Source organism: Mustela erminea, chromosome 6 (assembly GCF_009829155.1).
Source record: "Mustela erminea isolate mMusErm1 chromosome 6, mMusErm1.Pri, whole genome shotgun sequence".
Lineage (NCBI taxonomy): Eukaryota > Metazoa > Chordata > Mammalia > Carnivora > Mustelidae > Mustela > Mustela erminea.
In genome coordinates this window covers 73,756,212-73,776,761 of record NC_045619.1, presented here as the reverse complement: position 1 = coordinate 73,776,761, position 20,550 = coordinate 73,756,212, and the positions used below count along the sequence as shown (strand labels likewise).

Below are 20,550 nucleotides of genomic sequence, written 5' to 3'. Positions count from 1 at the left end.
AAAAAGCCTTACAGCCCCCAGCAACAATGTGAGTTAAACATTTTACTTCAATAAGCCTGATTATAAAACTCACTGATGAGCTATTTTGATAAGATACGTTGTTTAGCTGGATCTTTTCCAAAGATTCTTGCACATTTAGAAAATCCTTGCAGGAATCTCAGCTTCAAAATGGAAGTAGTCCCCTATTAACTGTCCCTGAATGTTTGCGATGAAAGTAGGGGAGGGGTAGTCCTTAATACTGCTGCTGCTGATGCGCTAGAGTGGCCCAGGGAAAAAATTTGCATGGTTTTTAAAACTGTGCCCTTACATCATCAGCCCTGAAACCGGAATTAATAGTTCTAGCTACTGTCCACATATGTTATTAATATTTTCCCATTCTAGATTGTCCCTGACTTATATATTCAGTTTTCATATAATCTAAAATTCTAAAATGACTTTTTTGAGTTACGGTAATTTGATTTCTACACCTCCAGTGCTGAGAGCACCCTAGTCCCCAGACCCTTCAGTATGAGAGCCAGGATGTCCCCTAGCTCTGCCCAGCTGGCCTCATTTTCTCCACCAGGAGGCGTGGCCTGCTGCCCTCTGTTCTGATAGCCTGGGGTGAGGAGTCTGGGTGACGAAAGGATGGGAAGCATGGCTGAGAGCAGAGTTGGGGCCTAGGACAGCCTCAGCCGGCTAAAGGCCGGAGCCCCAGGTGGATATGGAGATTTGAATCTTTAAGGCATTGCAGCCTTTGTTCCGAGGTTGTCAAGAATTCCTTTCCCTCATTCCGTTTGGAGGTTCTCTCTCATTGAGGTTAAAACATAGGGCTACCTGACATTTTTGCCTGCCCTTATGGAGAAATCAGGCCCCTGTTAAAACAGGAGGTACCTGGCTTACCTCAACTTCCCTGGTCTATAGAAAGGTTACAGTTACAAGCCTACCTACCCCCAGGATCCTTTGAGGCCCGAAGCTGTTTACCAGCCATGTTGTTTGGCTTCAGGAAATAAGACACATGTACAAACATAATTTCGGTGGATTCATACTTTTTAGTCCTCTGGCAACAGTCATCCCCCCTCCCCCTCAAAATATGTGATTCTGTAAAAAAAAAATGTGACTCTATTGTTAGCCTTTGAAATTTTGACTTTATAGCAGTCTTGCTGGGAGAGTATGTTGGTATATTCCAATTGTGTTGGAAAGGGACACCTGTGTTGTTCAATTCTCCACATCCTTCACCAGTCTGAAACCTAGGAGAGTTCATTGAGTATTTTTCCCTCTGATTTTTAAGAGAAAAAGAAATTTTGATTAAAATCAGGGAACCAGAAATTACCTAGGTTTTGGAAATCTGTGATTCTTCTTATTATTTTTTTAAGGTTTCATTTATCTACCTGAGAGAGAGAGAGAGAGAGCCTAAGCGGGGATGGGGAGCAGAGGGAGAGGGAAAAGCACACACCCCCCTGAGCAGGGAGCCGGGTGTGCTCAATCCCAAGACTCCAGGATCATGACCTGAGCCAAAGGCAGACACCCAACTGACTAAGCCACCCAGGTACCCTGAGATCTGTGATTATTTTGATTAGGTTTTGTTTTGTTTTTGGTAAGGCGGTGGGAGATTATAAAAGGAGAACAAACAGAAAGCTGAGAGAAGGGTAAAAAAGTCGAAGAGGGTCACAACACTGTCTCCTACCACCCCTCTCCTCAAAAAGGACTGTTTTAAGAGACATGTATCCATTGAGAGTCCCTGTAGACCCACAGAGCTGAGCAGGAAACACTGCCTCCTACTCAGTGTTTGTAGGGGAGTGGGCTGGATTAGACCACCAGAATAAGATCGAGCCTGGTAATTCCACACAAGCACTCATTCGTAGTGGAGAGAATGGTTTCATGCTCTGCCTAACTCACGGTGCCAAGAACCTCAACCCCAGGCTTGGCCCCTTTCAAGTGGATGTTTTCTTTGACTGCACTGAACCACCTTGCTGTTTTTACAGGCTATCTTATCTACTAGTATTGAGTCACGATTCTGTTTGTCCCTATTATATTAATGCACCTACACCCTTCTCAGGAAACTTCAGAATTTCCACCCCAGAAATAGAGTTCTCTTTCCTCCGACTTAAGAAACGGAATGTTTCTTGTTTTTTGCTTTTTTAAGGATTTTTATTTATTTATTTGACAGACAGAGATCACAAGTAGACAGAGAGGCAAGCAGAGAGAGGGGTAAGCAGGCTCCCTGCTGAGCAGAGAGCCGGCCCGCAGACCCTGGGATCACGACCTGAGCAGAAGGCAGAGAGGCTTTAACCCACTGAGCCATCCTGGTGTCCCAAGAAATGGAATGTTTATGCAATGGACCACCTGAGCCAATAAATGACTCCCAAATTCATCAGTTTCATAACAAACATTTTTGGATCTTTGGGGTTTGTTGTTGTTGTTGTTGTTTTTAAAAGATTTTATTTATTTATTTGAGAGAGAGAGAGAGAGACAGAGATAGCCAGAGACGAAAGAGCAGGGAGGAGAGGGAGAACCAGGCTGTCTGCTGAGCAGGGAACTGGGTGTGGGACTCAAGCTCAGAACCCTGGGATCATGACCTGAGCTAAAGGCAGGTGCTTAACCCACTGAGCCACCCAGGTGCCCCCATTTTTGGATCTTTGTGAAAACTGTCTCTCCTCATTCTTCCTTTCTCTTACAAAAAAAATTTAACTAGTATTTTTAAAAATACGTTTTTATTCTTAATTCAACTTTTATTTTGAAATCTCATAAAGAATGTTGTGATAACATTTGGTCCTTTCCCCTATCCAAGGGTGATATTAAGCATTTAAAAACACTAATATAAACCTGATACTTGTTATTGGTCTTAATTACTTAAATCCATTATGTAATCTTTAACTACTGATTGGCCCACTTAATATTTTACTATATGCTTGATTGCAGGAAATCTTCACCGAACCAGCAGTGTTCCTGAGTATGTCTATAACCTACACTTGGTTGAAAGTGACTATGCTGGTGGGCGTTCACCTGGTATTAAAACCTATGACATGCTAAAGGTAGGATACCAAGGAATAACCCTAGTTATCAGATTACCATGAAAACATTTTTTTTTAAAGATTTTATTTATTTTATTTGACAGAGAGAGAGATCACAAGTAGGCAGAGAGGCAGGCGGAGACAGAGGGGGAAGCAGGCTCCCTGCTGAGCAGAGAGCCTGCGGGGCTTGATCCCAGGACACTGAGATGGTGACCTGAGCCGAAGGCAGCGGCCTAATCCACTGAGCCACCCAGGTGCCCCACCATGAAAACATTTTTAAACTTTCATAGTTTTTTAAAAAATTTTGTAGATCTTAATTTTTTTACCTTTTTTTTTTTTTTAAGTAAGCTCTGTGTCAAACGTGGGGCTTGAACTCATGACCCTGAGATCAAGAGTCACGTGCTCCACCAACTGAGTGAGCCAGGCGCCCCTTCCATAGATTATTTTTTAATGTTTACCTTTCTCAAATATTGCCATTCCCTAAACTGATTATATGAAGATTGATGTTGTGTGGACACCAGGGAAAACTTGGCACTTTATTTTTTTAAAATATTCATTTATTGAGAGAGAGATGAAGAGGAAACACAAATATGGGAGGGAAGGAAGAGGGAAAGAGAAGCAGGCTCCTCGATGAGCAAAGATCCTGATGTGGGGCTCAATTCCAGGACCCTGGCATCATGACCTGAGCTGAAGGCAGATGCTTAACTGACTGAACCACCCAGGCACTCCAAAACTGGGAACTTTAAATAGTATCAAATCCTAGTACAAACAACTAGTCAACCCTTTTTTTTTTTTTTTTTTTTTTAAAAAAAAAAGTAGCCAACATCTTCATGTGAGACAGAGAAATGGACACCTTATATAATAGTCCTGGATCCTTGGTCTTTAACAAAGATGAAAACTGACTTATGCCACATTTAAACTTTGTTTCTCTGCAGACAGGCACCCCTGCCACTTACGAAAGTCGCTGGGGGAGAGGAACAGCACAGTACAGTTCACAGAAGTCAGTAGAAGAAAGATCCTTGAGGCAGCCTCTGAGGAGACTTGAGATTTCTCCAGACAGCAGCCCTGAGAGGATTCATTACTCACACAGTGATTACCAGTATGGTCAGAGAAGCCAGGCTGGGCACACTTTGCGGCACCAAGACAGCAGGAGATCCACCCTCCTTCTGCCACCTCGATATGCTCGCTCAGAAATCGTTGGTTTCAATCACTCCGGGGCCATGAGCAGACATCGCCACTATGACACCTACCACAGACAGCACCAGTATGGGTCTGTGAGTGACACCATGTTCGACAATGCCCCTGTCAACTCAGTGATGCTCACGTACCCCAGGCCCGGGACCAGTCACAGCATGGGAAACCTCTTGGAGAAAGAGAACTATCTGACTTCGGGGCCTGTCCCTGGGCACCTCCGGCCACTGGCCCCCCTGCAGGTGGTCAATCAGAACAGGGCCTCTCACTCCTGGCACCAGAGCTCCTTCCGCAGCACCCGCATGGTGAGGGAAGCCGGGCCCAGTGTCACTGTGGATGCAGGCGGGAGGAGGACGCACATGACGGCCGGCCAAGTGGCAGCCGCTGGGAGTGGGAACCTGCTCCTGGACAGAAGCACTTTCACCGACTCCCAGCTCGGGTGAGTCCCCTCGCGGTTGACAGGACGGCCTGTGCCAGCACATTCTGTTCCCACAGCCCTTCAGGGTGAGCTGGCACTTCTGGGGCTGCCGAAAAAGGCTTCCAGAGTGAAGCGATGAAAACAATGACTTCTCAGGCAGCTGCATAATTAACAGATTAGCCTATTTACCTCAGGGACAGGAGCCAAGCTACCTGTTCCTGTGGCAGCTTTGCGGGGAAATGTGACATTGAGTCCATCTGTTCCAAATTAGATCCTGGCTGAAGGCATGGCCACCCCTTGGCTGTGTGAGAATCTGCTCTGAATGAGCGCTTACTCGAATGTAGACCAAGAAATGGTTAATTGCATGCCTTGTCTCAATCATTCCTCGAACTAAAGGAAGGTAAAAAAGAAAAAATGCATATTGCTGGTGCTAAGAGTGAACTTTACTTGCTATTTTGATAACTATTGTAAAACGATGGAGAGCTGGAGACCTAAGTAAGTAAAGGCAGCTTAATCCCCAGGTGTCGCTTTCCTTCCTTTGATGCCTGATGCTTTTACTTTTTGATGCTAGCAGCAGTGATGTGGAGAGAATTTTTTTGGCAGTACTGAATAATTAAAGTAACCAGATTCTTGAAGTCCTTCTTTTGCCTCTCATACTTGACTTTCTGGCACGACCAATCTGATCTTTAGAACCTAAGTTTTACTCAGGTTTTTTGGTTGTTTTTTTTTTTTTTAAGATTTTATTTATTTATTTGACAGAGAGATCACGAGTAGGCAGAGAGAGAGAGAAGGAAGCAGGCTCCCTGCTGAGCAGAGAGCCCAATGCAGGGCTCGAACCCAGGACCCTGAGATCATGACCTGAGCCATAGGCAGAGGCTTTAACCCACTGAGCCACCCAGGTGCCCCAGTCTTACTCAGGTATAATGCTGGAGTACAAATTTCATGAACTGAGGAAGTTACTACGAGAAAGGTTGAGAAATTGATTATTAAATCAGTAACTCCAGAAATAATGATGTAGTATTGTTATGGTAAAACATTAAATACATGACTTCTGTTTTATTTCTAAAGTTGCTTAATGGAAGTTGTTACTGCTTATCATCCCTTTAAGTGACTTTGTGCTGTCTGCTCATTGATTGCTCAGACACTGGTGATAAAAGATGTTAGGATCATCTAATCCTGAAGCAGGAAATTTTTAAAGATTTGTTTATTTGAGAGAGAAAGAGGGGGCATCCAGGCGGTGTGAGGGAGGATGGGGGCAGAGGGAGAGGGAGAGAGAGAATCTCAAACAGACTTCCTGGTGAGCACAGAGCCTGATTGGGATGGGAGGGCGGTGGGATAGGGCTTGACCTCACAAACCTGAGGTCATGACCTGAGCTGATATCAGGAGTCAGCTGCTTAACTGACTGAGCCACTGAGGTACTCCAGGAAATAGTGTTCAATAACAAAACTGAGCCTGAGACTTCTCACATTTCTTACAGAATGCAGATCTTTGTCACTGTGGACATACTTATAAAGAAGAAAATGTATGAGGTCATTATTTATGGAAGAAGGCCTTTAAGTGGATAATTTAAAATTTATTAAACGCCTGCTACATTCTAGGATTTGTGCTTGGCACGATTTTCACAAAGTGATTTTAGGGGGAACGGAACTCCGATGCCACATCCTCTGACAACTGGCATTCTTCTCTTCCTCCATCTCCGTGCCCCCGTGCTTCTTGAGGCACCCTCCCACTCCCCAGTCTCTCATCACTCTGCCATACTTTGGCTTCCATCCCCACCATTTTGTGGAAGTGTTGTCCTCACAAAGGGACCGAAGACTGCCTTTTTGCTACATCCGAAGCAGATATTTATTCCGTCCTCATGTTACTGAGCCTTTGGACAGATTTGACAGCACTCTCTGTGAAGTTCTCCCTTCTCTCGGTTTCCAGGGCACCAGCCTCTTCCGGTTCTCCACTCCCCTCTCAAGCTGTCTCAGTCTTCTCCGTGTGCTCCTTTTCTGCATGCTCAGACAGGTCGCCTTCGGTAACCCTTCTCCAAGCCTGGGCACTCTTTCAAGGAGGCCCGTTTACTACACTCATATCTTCGTGATTCCCCAAGTTTTTTCTTCAGAACTGTCCTCTATCCTGAACTCTATCGAGATCTGCACATATTTCTAGCAACCTCTTGGGCATCCCAAACTCTTCTCAAAACCTAATGTATTAGCTCCCCCCCTACTGTCTACTCCTGACCATCTCCTCGAACCGAAGTCCTGCCCCTTACAAACCTGTAAGTTGTGCTTATTTTCAACCCCCACCCCCGAGTCCCACATTGTATTGCAACTTCCCCAACGGGCCTTAACTTTTTACCCCTCTGTCCGTCTCCATTGCACACATCTCTGTACCTCTGGTCTTGCTCAGTCAGAACTGTCCTCTGACCATTAAAATGATCTTACCAAATCTGATTGTTTCTCTGCCTCGATTGTAACCTTTCCATAATTCCACCAAGTTTTTATACTTTCTAGGATGGCACACATGGCTTAGTCCCGCGTTTTCACCTCTGCTTATCACTCCAATCCTACTCCCCTCCACCCTTTCTCACCACCGTCCCCCCACACCCCTACACAAACAGACCACTTGGAACCTCTTCACTTAATAATAGATATTCATTCGTGTATTTCCTTTCTCCCTTTCTCCCTTCCTTTTTTCCATCTATCTATATCCATCTGTCTCTGTCTGTCTCTCATTATCCCCACTAGCTCTGGTTTTGCCTGGCTCCATGGTTCTGGATGTAACTCAGATCCTGCCTATTTCCTGATCACTCCCCTTGTAATCTGGGTGCCCCAGATAGCAGCACTCTGTGGGTGCGGAATAATACATTGTGGTTATTCATTTCATACAGCTTTTCCTCTAGACTTTGAACTTCTTGAGAATGTCTTATATTTGTATTCTTAGTACCCTAAAACAGAGGCAGACCCATTATAGGCACTATGAAAGAAGGAAGGAATGAAACATAAAATCTGTGTTTTTTTGCCATCTAAGTTCTTTTGTTGCTCAGATTCTAGAAGAAGTATAAACTATGCTATTTTTGGGTTATTGTTTTAATGGACAGGGCAGATTTTATTAGACTAAATTATCAAAGAATAGAAGGAACATCTGAGGGTAAAGAAACTTGCAATAAAGGGTAAGAAATCTATTCTTGACGATTCCCAAAGTTGCTATACTGAAGACCAGAATTCATAAAAATGAACTCTTCTTGAAAATTTTCTGTGTAAAAGGAAAAGAGGGTATATCCAATAATAGGAAAGTAAGTCCTCAAGGTGGCATCTCTGCCTGATGCCTTTGTCTGTGGTGTCTGCGTCTCTTCCTTCTGAGGTGTGCCCCGTGGCAGTTTGGCTCCCAGGGCCATCTCCTGAGAGTCCTGGCTCTAGGACCCCATGTTCTCCTTTGCCCTGCATTCTCTCCCATATCAAACCTTTCAAACCTATCTAGTCCCTGTTTTTGGAATCTTTTTTTTTTTTTTTTTTAATGTCTGGTAAAAGTCCTACATGTAAAGAAGAGTTCTTTCATGTATGTAGAACATTCCTACAGAGTAGGCAGGTACAATTATAAACCTACATAATAACATAGGTATTAAATAATGGATCTTTCTTTCCAAAAGAAGAATGGCTGGTCAGACAGTTACTAAAGCAGCTGAAAACCAAGCCATTGGAGTGAAAAGAGATTCAATATCTGATCTAAATCAGACTGGTGAAAAAGGTTAAGAAATTACCAAGTGAAATGTTCCAGATCTGTTTTTCTAAAAATACGATTTTTGTACCTGTTGGGGAGTGGTGGTTCAGCAAATGCATGTCAGACTCCTCCAGCATACCTAGCACTGCCAGAGATAGAAAATGGAATGGACTATATGAAGGTTTAGGACAGGATCAGTGCAAAAGAAAGTAAGAGACATCATCAGGTGCTAGCTTATGGGAATTCGGAGAACAAAAGAGCATTGTACTCTAAGATTAGTAGATGGAGCCTGTGGAGAGAGGTTGGATCCCTAGTAAGATTACCAGTCAAGTTCATGACATAGAGCAGCACAGAGCAGAAAAAAAACCTTCCATATCCTCTTAATTACCAACGTCTTTAAGTTCTTTGATTCTTCAGGTATCTCTCAACTATATCTTATTTTCCATTTCCATTTTTAATGGCCCAGTTCAAGGCTTTATTGTCTCAGCTAAGACTCTTCTATTCCCCTCAAAACAGTCTCGAGGAACACATACCCACACCAGAGGCACATTCCCAAAGCAGTACTTTCAGCACACTTAAACCTTTGTGATGGGGTGGAATTTGTATTTCCTGAGCATCTGACATCACCCAGGAGCTTTCCATTCATCATGTCATATTGGTTAGGCCCTCTGAGGTGTAGCCCTATTAATGTATGTAATATCTTGGAACCAGCCTGGGGTAGGGCTGCATTGTTAGTCAGCAAGAATGCTGGTTGCTGAAGGATTGCACAGACAAAAAAGTACCATGTTGGTTTTTTTCTTTTCCTATATCATCTCCTATTCTGACCAAAGATATTTTTACACTGCTTCCCCTTGAATTTTTCACTTACATTGAAATCATTTTATATTATCTAAAATGGTTAAAAAAGACTCCGTTCTGGAGAATGTGTTCGGGCAATAATGGGGCCCAGAGCAGAGTCTCCCCCTACTCTCCACCCCCACCCACCTCCCAGCGCCATCTCACAAGCCACATTTCCACAGGCTTCAAGAAGTGTTTTGTGATTGAGTGGAAAGGGAAGTAGGAAAGAGGGAGGAAGAGAAAGAGAGAGGGAAGGAGGGGAGGAATGAGTATTGAGGAGGAAATTCAGAAAAGATTTAGCCGGGGATGGGGACACAGGAAAGATTTCAGAGCTGTGGATATTGGAACTGAGTCATGAAGAATGGATAAGAACGAGGTAGAACGATGGGCTTTCTAGAAAAATCAGAGCAGCTTGTGAGGAGGCACACAGTGTTTAGAGAAGGAAGAAAGCTCGATGTGGTTGCCGGATGGGGTAGGCAGACAGAGCAGGGAAGGGAGGGGTGAAGGTGGCGCGGAGATGGAGCCAGACGGGGATCAGAATGTAGGACGTGTTACAGAGCTGGACTCCACAGACGGCGAACACAGAATCGACACCCTCATGGCTGTAGCGGACCTTCTTAAAGAGGAAGTCTTCCTTCGGTGTGAGAGTTGTTTTTAATGATAAAGTGAAGTAGCACTGGGTTGACGAGCTGTGGATGCAGAGCTCTATTTGAATCATGTTCAGGAGAATAAAGGATTAGGGTAATGGAATTATTTGTGGCCATTACAGTGTTGGGAAATGCAAACTTCCCTGGGGAAATGCAAACTTCCCTGAGACGTGTGTGACTTATGAAGTGGATTAGAGGCTTACTCTTAAAAAAACAAAACAAAACAAACCAAAACTACCTGCATCGAATAGAAGGCTATTATTCTCATAAGTGATACTTCATCAGTTAAAACACGTGTAGCGTTCGAGGGTGTAAACACTTAAAATTCCCACGAGATGGAAAGTGTTAGAGTTTTGACGTTTCTGTAAAGGCATTGGAGTCCATGCATGTAGAATATTTCCATCTCTTTTTTATTTATTTTTTAAAAAACAATTAATATATTTGAGAGAGAGAGAGCACGCGCAAGTGCGGGGGAAGAGGGAGGAGCAGACTCCCTGCTGAACCAGGAGCCCAACACGTGACTTGTGACTTGTCCCAAGAACCTGAGATCATGACCTGAGCTGAAAGCAGACCCTTAACCGCTTAACCGACTGAGCCACCCAGGCACCCCTTCATCTCTTTTAAAAGCTGTGTTTATACTAGATAAAAATAGTAATAGCCTACATTTTTTACCCATTAAGTTGATTCCTGAGGCACAACTTTAAAACAGGAGATCATTATATAATTCTCAGTACAGATGCCCCAACTGTTCTGCTTCATTCTTAATACCTTCATACTCATGAGGGGACACTGGTATGTTTGAACATGTGTATCGGAAGCACTGGGTATTGGTTTTTAGTCCTGGGTCCCATTACTCTTACCTTCTCACCTGTGTCACATCCACCACACACAAACACACCATAAAGCACTACACATACATAAACTCATATCTACACATGGATTAGTGAGTTAGCCTGCTATAAGAGGGAATTTATAAGCATACGTCAAAGGTATGGTGGGTTAGTTTCCAGACGGCCAAGGTAGAATAAATATTGTTGTAAAGTGGGTCCAATATGGATGTTTTGTTTTCCCAGTGGACATAAAAGTTCTGCTTACACTGTAATCTATTAAATATGCAATAGCATTATGTCTAAAACAACAATGTACATACCTTAATTTAAAAATACTTTATTGCTAAAAAATGCTAGCCATCATCTGAGCATTCCGAGAGCGGTTATCTTTGTGGTGGAGGGTCTTACCTTATTGTTCGTGGCTTCTGACTGATCAGAGTGGTGGTTGCTGAAGGTTGGGGTGTGGCAGTTTCTTAAAATAAGACAATGAAGTTTGCCCTTTTGATTAACTTTTCCTTTCATGATTGATTTCAGTTTAGCATGTGACGCTGTTTGATAGCATTTTACTCACAGGAGAACTTCTTTCAGGTTTGGAAGCAATTCTCCCAAACCCTGCGGCTTCTTTATCAACCAAGTTGATACAATATTCCAACCCCTTTGTTGTCATTTTTGCAATCTTCACAGCCTCTTCACCAGCAATAGATTCCATCTCAAGGAACCATTTTCTTTGCTCATCCATATGAAGCAACTGCTCTTGCATTAAAGTTTTATCAGGAGACTGCAGCAATTCAGTCCCAACTTCAGGCTCCCTTTCTAATTCTAGTTCTCTGGCTGTTTCCACCACAGCTGCAGCTGCTTCCTCTACTGAAGTCCTGAATCCCTCAAAGTCACCATGAGGGTTAAAATCAACTTTTTGCTACCTTCTGTTAATGTTGATATTTGACCTCTTCCTGTCAATCAGGATGCTCTTTATTTTATTTTAGTTTAGTTCAGTTTAGTTTAGTTTTATTAATTCACATAATCTCTACACCCAGTGTGAGGCTCAAACTCATGATCCCGAGATCAAGAATCGCTTGCTCTTTCAACTGAGCTAGCCAGGCACGTTGAATCAGGACTGCTATTGTGTGGCACCCAGAATGGTGAATCCTTTCTAGAAGTTTTTCAATTCACTTTGCCCAAATCCATCAGAGGAATTACTATCTAAGGAAGGTATAGCCTTGTGCAATGTATTTTTTTTTTAATTTTTTTAAAATTGACTGTGTGTAGTCGATGCACAATGTTACCTTATTTTCAGGTATATAACATTGATTCCACAAGTTTACACATTATGCTATGCTCATCACAAGTGTAGCTGCCATCTGTCACCAGACAACGCTATTACAGTATCATCGACTATACTTCTGCTGGGCCTTTTATTACCGACTTATAAAAACTGTAAATTGCTTCATGAATTTGCGTGTCGTCCTTGCACAGAGGCCATGCTAATCTCTGTGTGGTTCCAATTTTAGTACATGTACTGCCAAAGCGATGTATTTCTTAAATAGTAAGACTTGAAAGTCAGAATTACTCGTTGATCCATGGGCTGTAGGATGGATATTGTGATAGTAAGCCTAAGAACAACTTTGATTTCGTCGTATGTCTGCGTCTGATTTCTTGGTGACCAGGTGCACTGTCAACAAACAGTAATATTTTGATAGGTATCTTTTTCTTCCGAGGAGTGGGTCTCAACACTGGGCTAAATAATTCTGTAAACCATGTTGCAAACAAATGTGCTGTCATCCAGGGTTTGTTGTTCCCTCGATAGAGCACAGGCAAAGTAGATTTAGCATAATTCTTAAGAGCCCTAGGGTTTTGGAAATGGTCAGTGAGCATTGGCTTCAACTTAGAGTCCCAGCTGCAATAGCCCCTAAAAAAAGAGCTTGTTTTTTGAGGCCAGGCATTGGCTTCTCCTCTCTACTTGTGAGAGTCCTAGATGGCATCTTCTTCTAATATAAAGGGGCTTGGTCTACATTGCAAATCTGTTGTTTAGTGTAGCCACCTTCATTAATGATCTTAGCAAGACCTTCTAGATAACTTGCTGTAGCTTCTACAAAGTACTTCACCTAGGGGTGCGTGGGTGGCTCAGTCGGTTGAGCACCTGACTCCGGATTTTGGCTCATGTCACTATCTCAGGGTCATAAGATCAAACCCTGTATCATGCTTCACGCTAGGTGTGCAGTCTACTTGAGATTCACTCTCTCTCTCTTCCCCCTCCTTCCCAACTTGCATGCACTCTCTCTAATAAAAATAAAACAAATTAAAAAATATATAGATATATATGTATATATGTATATTTCTATAGATAGATGTGTAGATATGTAGATATATAGATAGATATGTAGATCTATCTATAGATATGTAGATATATATCTATAGATATATAGATATCTTTAAAAGTGCTTCACCTTGAGGGACGCCTGAGTGGTGCAGTCAGTTAAACATCCCACTCTTGATTTCGGCTCAGGTCCTGATTGCAGGGTTGGGGGATTAAGCCCACTTGGGCTCTGCCCTCAGTGAGCGGTCTGTTGAAGACTTTCTCTCCCCCTCTTTGCCCTTCCACCCCACCCTGCATGCACTTTCTCTCTCAAATAAATTTTTTTTTTTTTAAAGGTGCTTCACCTTGCACTTCTATGTTATGGAAACAGCTTCTTTCCTTAAACATTATGAACTGCTACTTTCACAATTTTCTTCTGCAGCTTCCTCACTTCTCTCAGACTTCACATGGTTGAGGAGAGTCTGGGCCCTGCTTGGCTTAAGGGAATATTATAGCTGGTTTGATCATCTTTCCAAACCACTGAAACATCCTCCATATCAGTAATAAGGTTGTTTCACTTTTTTTTTTTAAGATTTTATTTATTTACTTGAGAGAGAGAGCAAGCTAGAGATCAAGCACGAGCAGGAGGCGGTGAGGGGGTGGGAGCTGGCTGGGGAGAAGGACAGAGAGCGAGGGAACAGCAGACTCCCCGTTGAGTATGGAGCCCCATTCTGTGGACTCAACCCCAGGACCCCAGGATCATGATCAGACACTTAACCCAGGGAGTCACCCAGGCGTCCTGGCTGTTTCACTCTTACCATTGTGTGTTCACTAGAGTGTACTTTCTATTTCCTTAGAAACTTTTCCTTTGCATTCACAATTGGGCCAACTGTTTGGTGCAAGAGGCCTGGCTATCAGCCTTTCTTGGCTTTTAACGTGCCTCCCTCACTGAACTTAATAATTTCTAGTTTTTGATTTAAAGTGAGAGACGTGCAAATCTTCCTTTCACTCAAACACTTAGAGATCATTGTAGGGTTATTAACTGAAATTACTAACTAATTTCAATCTGTGTATCAGGGAATATGGAGGCCCTAAAGAGAAGGAGAGAGATGGGTAAACAGCCAGTTAGTGGAACAGTCAGAACACACGCATTTATTAGTCAATTTCACCATCTTATGTGGGTGTGGTTCATGGCGTCCCCACCCAAATAAATAAAGTAGTAACATCAAAGATCATTGATCACCAATCATCATAGCAAAAATTTGAAACATTATGAGAATTACAAAATGTGACACAGAGACATCAGGTTAGAAAATGCTGTGGGAAAATGGCACTGATAGGCATGCTTGACGCAGGGTTGCCTTCAAATTTAAAAAAAAAAAAAAGCAGTATTACAAAGCTTCATAGAGTAAGGTACCAGGTACAATAAGACATGGTATGCCTGTACTCTTTGTGCTTGTTAGCAAATCCTGGAAAACGCCCTGCCAAAGCTATCCTTTTGTTCTCTGTTACCAGGAACAAATCAGGTGTAACTCTTTGAAGCCAAAGTCCTAGGATACCTTTAAGGCACGTCTTTAGCTGCAATTCTAAGATGTTGACATCCTGAGTCTGCTTTCTCTGAGTCAGTGCTTGAGGAAGCATTAATGTGTTAACATCCACAATGGTAACAGGTTGCCTAACGTAGTTCCCCTCCAGGCAGAAATAAAAGGGGAGAAAAAACCAGTTTGATGAGGCATTTGGGAATTATTGTTTTACAAACGGCAATTTTATTTGTCCTCTATCAATTATTCTCTCTTGTGTCAAACTACATCAGATTTCATCATCACTATAAATACCTGCAATTAGTAAAGGACAAAAGTATCTTACTAGATAGACATACACCAAATGTCATGGCAATGGCAAAGCAAAGGTGACAGAAATTGTTTTCTTTAAGAAAAAGCACATGATAATTATGTTTAATCATTACTTTTCCTAATGATTCGGTCACATCAGCATGACTTATTTGAACAAAACAGACTCAGTATTCCTGGTACTGTTTACATACTGTTTCATTTGTTAGAAAACTTATTGAATGTTCATTTTAAAACTCATTTTCAGGTAAAATAACTGATTCTGAACAGATCTAAGAAAAATCTAATGATTATTGAGGGAAGGTGTTTCCTCCACAAGTATAACATTACCATGGTAGAAATATTTTTAATTTTTAAGATCAAATTTATTTTAAATTCCATGTGCCTTTATTTTATTAAGTGGCTCCACTGACTGAGCCACCCGGGTACCCCTTATTTTGCCTTTAAAGTGGCCTTTTAACATGCGATTATCATACTACATATTACTTATTTTATTTATTTATTTATTTATTAAAAGATTTTATTTATTTATTTGACAGACAAAGATCACATGTAGGCAGAGAGGCAGGTAGAGAGGGGAGGAAGCAGGCTCCCTGAGGAGTTGAGAGCCTGATGCAGGGCTCGATCCCAGGACCCTGGGATCATGACCCGAGCCGAAGGCAGAGGCTTTAACCCACTGAGCCACCCAGGCGCCCCCATATTGCTTATTTTAAACAGAGTTCAGTTTCTTTCTTTTCAGAGGTTAGTCTGACCGGGAATATTTCTACTGCTAGCTTCTTGTACCTTCTGATCTCAGGTGCTGATCTTTCCTTTGGGTGAAGAGAAGCCAAGGCTCAGATGTTCTATGTGCTTTTGGATATAAGCCAAATCACTTCTGGATATCAGGCTGGAGGCAGGAGGGAGCAGGTCTGGAATTCCGCTGACTCTGTGACTGTTTGTCTAGGAATGCAGACATGGAGATGACTCTGGAGCGAGCAGTGAGTATGCTCGACGCAGACCACACACTGCCACCCAGAATTTCTGCTGCAGCTACTTTCATACAGCACGAGTGCTTCCAGAAATCTGAAGCCCGGAAAAGGGTGAGTGTCATCTTAATTTCAGTTTAAAAGTGCCATGCTTTTATATCTATTACAGGGGCCATGCAAACTGAAACCAATCGTTTATTTAAATTTTAAAAAATCTTGGGACATCTAGTTGGGTCAGTTGGTTAAGTGTCCGCCTGTGGCTCAGAACATGATCACGGAGGTCGTGGGATCGAGCCTCACATTGGGCTCCCTGCTCAGTGGAAGTCTGCGTCTCTCTCTCTCTCTCCCTCCGTGATCTCTTTCACTCTTGCCTTCTCTCAAATAAATAAATAAAATCTTTCAATAAATAAATTTTTAAAAATCTTTACTGAGTTATACATCAATTATAGGTCCATTTTAAGTAATAAATTAATAAAATCAAAGTCTTGGGACTTTTTTAAAGAAGATTTTATTTATTTTAGAGGGAGAAAGAGAGAGTGTATGCATGCGAATGGGGGAAGGGACAGAGGGGAAGGGAGAGGGAAGGAGAGCGAATCTCAGGCAGACTCTGCACTGAGCATGGAGCCCGATACCGGGCTCAGTCTCACCACCTAAGGTCATGACCTGAGCCCAGATCAGAAGCCAGACACTTAACTGACTGAGCCACCCAGGCACCCTGGCTTAAGTGTTCTATAGGACAGAACTCACAAAGATAGAATCAACAGGTCATTTTGTGTTTGTTGAAAAGTGGTACATTTGTGTAGGAAAAAAATCGTAGTTCGAAAAAGTATGTAGTGAAAACTGTTTCCCTTCCACACCAAAGGGAAGCAGTTTTCACTACATACTTTTCTCATCACTTTTTGGGTCTCTTTCCAGAGATATTCTATGCATATAGAAACAATTATTGGATGGGTTGGTTGGGTATCCTTTTTTGTTTAAAACAAAGTTGCAAAAGGTAGCAGATTATGTATAGTACCCTGCACTTTGTTTTTCTTTAACCCTGTATCTTGGAAATGTTTGGCATCTATTAACCCTACTTCGTTCTTTAAGATTTTCGATACATGATTTGAGAATACTTTCTCCCAGTTGTATTTTATTCTTTTCATTCTTTTAACAGTTTTTAATTTTGATGGAGTCTAATTATGACTTTTTTCCTTTATGGATTGTGCTTTCCGTGGTATATCCAAGAGATCTTTCTGGTCACTCTCTCTAAGGTCACAAAGATAGTCTATTCTTCTAGAAGTTTTGTAAGTGTCAGATTTCATAGTTGGTCTAAGATCCATTTGGCATGAATTTTTGTATACATTGCAAGATGTGGACTAAAGTTTCTTTTAAAAGATATAAATATATTTATACATATAAATATACATATGGATATATATATATATATGCACAATTGCGTAGGCACCATTTGTTGAAAAGACTATTATTTTGGGTCCAAGCTGTATTTGTGCCTTTGTTGAAAAGGGATTGATCACATATATGTGAGTCCATTTCTGCGCTGTGTGTTCTATTTCATTGATCTATTATTGGTCTATCTTTTTTTTTTTTTTAAAGATTTTATTTATTTATTTGCCAGAGAGAGAGAGAGAGAGAGAGCGAGCGCACAGGCAGACAGAGTGGCAGCAGAGGCGGAGGGAGAAAGAAGCAGGCTCCCCACCAAGCAAGGAGCCCGATGTGGGACTCGATCCCAGGACGCTGGGATCATGACCTGCGCCGAAGGCAGCTGCTTAACCAACTGAGCCACCCAGGCGTCCCTTATTGGTCTATCTTCATGCTAATCTCATGCTGTCTTGATTACTCTAGTTTTATATATTACTATAGTATTATATAGTAATACAGTTTTATATTGAAGATTGCTAGTGTTAGTCCTCTGACTTTATTCTTTTTCAAGTGATTATGGCTATTCTAGGTCTTTTGCCATTCCATGAATTTTAGAATCTATATATTTTTTTAACATTTTATTTATTTATTTGACAGAGAGAGATCACAAGTGGGCAGAGAGGCAGAAAGAGAGGGGGAAGCAGGCTGTCTGCCAAGCAGAGAACCCAGTGTGGGGCTTGATCCAGGACCCTGAGACCATGACCTGAGCTGAAGACAGAGGCTCAACACACTGAGCCACCCAGGCACCCCTAGAATCTATTTCTTTATGAAAAAAACTGCTGGGATTTGGTTTGAGACTGCATTGAATCCATAGATTAATATATGGAGAATTTTCATCTAAACAATATTGAGTCTTCTGACCCATGACTATGGTATATTTCACCATTTATTTCGGTCTTCTTTAATTGCTGTCAGCTGTATTTTATAGTTTTACTGCAGTATTACTAAATTCACTCTCAGCTGTAGTAGAATATTTGTAGACTCATCAGATTTTCTACATAGAACATGCCATCTGCTAATAAAGAGAGTTTTGTTTCTTCCTTTTCAATCTGGATAACTTATATTTCTTTTTATTTTCTTGTTGTATTGGCTAGAGCCTCTAAAGCTATATTAAAAAAAAAAAAAGGAGTGGATATATCCTGTTCTTGATCATAGGGGGAAGCATTTGGTTGTTCTTTCACTATTCAGTATGGTGCAACCTGTAAGTTTTTTTTTTTGTTTTTGTTTGCGTTTAGGAATTTAATCTGGGGATGTTTATATAGTTCTTTTTGGAAGGAAAGAAGAAGTTTTATATTCTAGTATTTTTAACACCTTTTTCCTGCTTTTTTAGAGTTACAATTGAGTTATATTCATAATAATATAGATAAACCTTATTTTCAAGTGTACAACATGATATTTATATATATATATAATGCAATATATATATATATATAAAATGCAATGATTACAAGTCTAACTACCATCCATACCAGTCATAAATTCTTTTTCTTATTATGAGAACTTTTAAGTTCTACTCTTTTAGCAATTTGAAATATACAGTACAGTATTAATAACTATCATCATGATGAGCATTACATCTTCTTAACTTGTTTTATAACTGGAACTATGTACCTTTTGACGACCCTCATCCATTTCACCAATGCCAAACCCCCCATCTCTGGCAACCACCAGTCTGTTCTCTGTATCTTTGATTTTGGTTTTTGTGGGTTTGTTGTTTTTAGATTCCACATATAAGTGAGATTGTATAGTATTTTCTCACTGTCTTTTTCACTCAGCATAATGCTCTCAAGAGCCATCCATGTTGCTGCAAATAACAGGATTTCCTTCTGATTTATGCCGGCATAGTAGTCTGTTGTGTATATATACCACATTTTACTTATCCATTCATCCATCAGTGGATATTTAGGTTGCTTCCATGTCTTGGGTCTTGTAAATAATGCTGTAGTAAACATGGGAGTTTATCTTTTTGAGTTAGTGTTTTCATTTCCTTCTGATAAATACCCAGAAGTAGAATTACTGAGTCCTAAGGTAGTTCTGTTTTTAACGTTTTGAGGAAGCTCCATAATGTTTTCAGAGTGCTTGTACCAATTTACATTACCACCACCAATACAAAAGAGTTCCCTTTTTGCCACATCCTTGCCAATACTTGTTATTTCTTGTCTTTTTGGTAATAGTCATTCTGACAGGTGTGATATGAGATCTCACTGTGGTTTTGATTTACATTTCCCTGATGATTAGGAATGCTGAACACCTTCTCTGTATGTCAGCCATCTGTATGTCTTCTTTGGAAAAATACCTGTTCAAATCCTTTTCCCACTTTTAATTGGATTGTTGTTGTGTTTGCTATTGAGTCATCTGAGTTCTTTATATATTTTGATTATTAACCCTTTATCATGTATGATTTGCAAATATTTTCTCCCATTCTGTAGGTTCCCCTTTTCATTTTGTGCTAGTTTCCTTTGGTATTTGATCTAATCCCACTTGTTTATTTTTGCTTTTGTTGCCTTTTCTTTTGGTGTCATATCCAAACTCATTGGAAAGACTGCTAGCAAAGAGCTTACTGCCTATGTTTTCTTCTAGGAGTTTTATGGTTTCAGGTCTCATATTAAAGATTTAATCCATTTTGAATTAATTTTTGTGTATGGTGAAAGGTAGTGGTCCAGTTAGTTTCTTTCTTTCTTTCTTTCTTTATTTCTTTTTTTGCATGTGGCTGTCCTGTTTTCCCAACACCATTTGTTGAAGAGACTCTCCTTTCCCCATTGTGTATTCTCAGCTTTTTTGTTCTAAATTAATTGACCATATATGCGTGGGTTTTTTTTTCCTAGAGTGTTTATTCTGTTCCATTGATCTGTGCATCTTTTTATGCCAATATACTCTTTTTTACTACTATGGCTTTTTAATATAGTTTTGAAATCAGGAAACATGATGCCTCCAGTTTTATTCTTCTGATGATCAATTTGGCTAGTCAGGGTCTTTTTGTGGTTCTATATACATTTTAGTATTGTATGTTCTATTTTTGTGAAAAATACCATTGGAATTTTGATACGAATTACATGGAATCTATAGATTGCTTTGGGTAGTGTGGGCATTTTAACTATTAATTTTTCTAATCAATAAGCATGGAATATCTTGCCATATATTTGTGTCTTCAGTTTCTTTCATCAGTATCCTATAATTTTTAGGATACAGATCTTTCTTCTCCTTGGTTAAATTTATTCCTAGGTATTTTTTTATGCAATTGTAAATGGGTTCCTTTTCTGATCCAGAAAAGGATAGTTTATTATTGGTATACAGAAATGTGACGGATTTTTGCATATTGTACCTTACAACTTTACCGGATTCATTGATTAGTTCTAGTAGAGATTTTGGAGCCTTTAAGGCTTTCTGTATAATATGTCATC

At 40.9% G+C, this 20,550-nt stretch overlaps 1 protein-coding gene and 1 non-coding gene across 2 annotated transcripts in view; one reads left to right on the top strand and one right to left on the bottom strand.

The window, feature by feature from the left end:
- PKP2 (plakophilin 2) overlaps positions 1-20,550 on the top strand; it is a 92,002-nt gene that overhangs the window by 12,142 nt on the left and 59,310 nt on the right. Inside the window, exons 2-4 of the mRNA XM_032349957.1 lie at positions 2,899-3,011; positions 3,926-4,620; positions 15,706-15,841. Of these exons, the coding sequence (XP_032205848.1) occupies positions 2,899-3,011; positions 3,926-4,620; positions 15,706-15,841 (944 nt within the window). The remainder of the gene's footprint in view (positions 1-2,898; positions 3,012-3,925; positions 4,621-15,705; positions 15,842-20,550) is intronic.
- Positions 12,048-12,152, bottom strand: LOC116594594. The gene has a single exon (XR_004287306.1). It is a non-coding gene; the product is annotated as a U6 spliceosomal RNA (small nuclear RNA).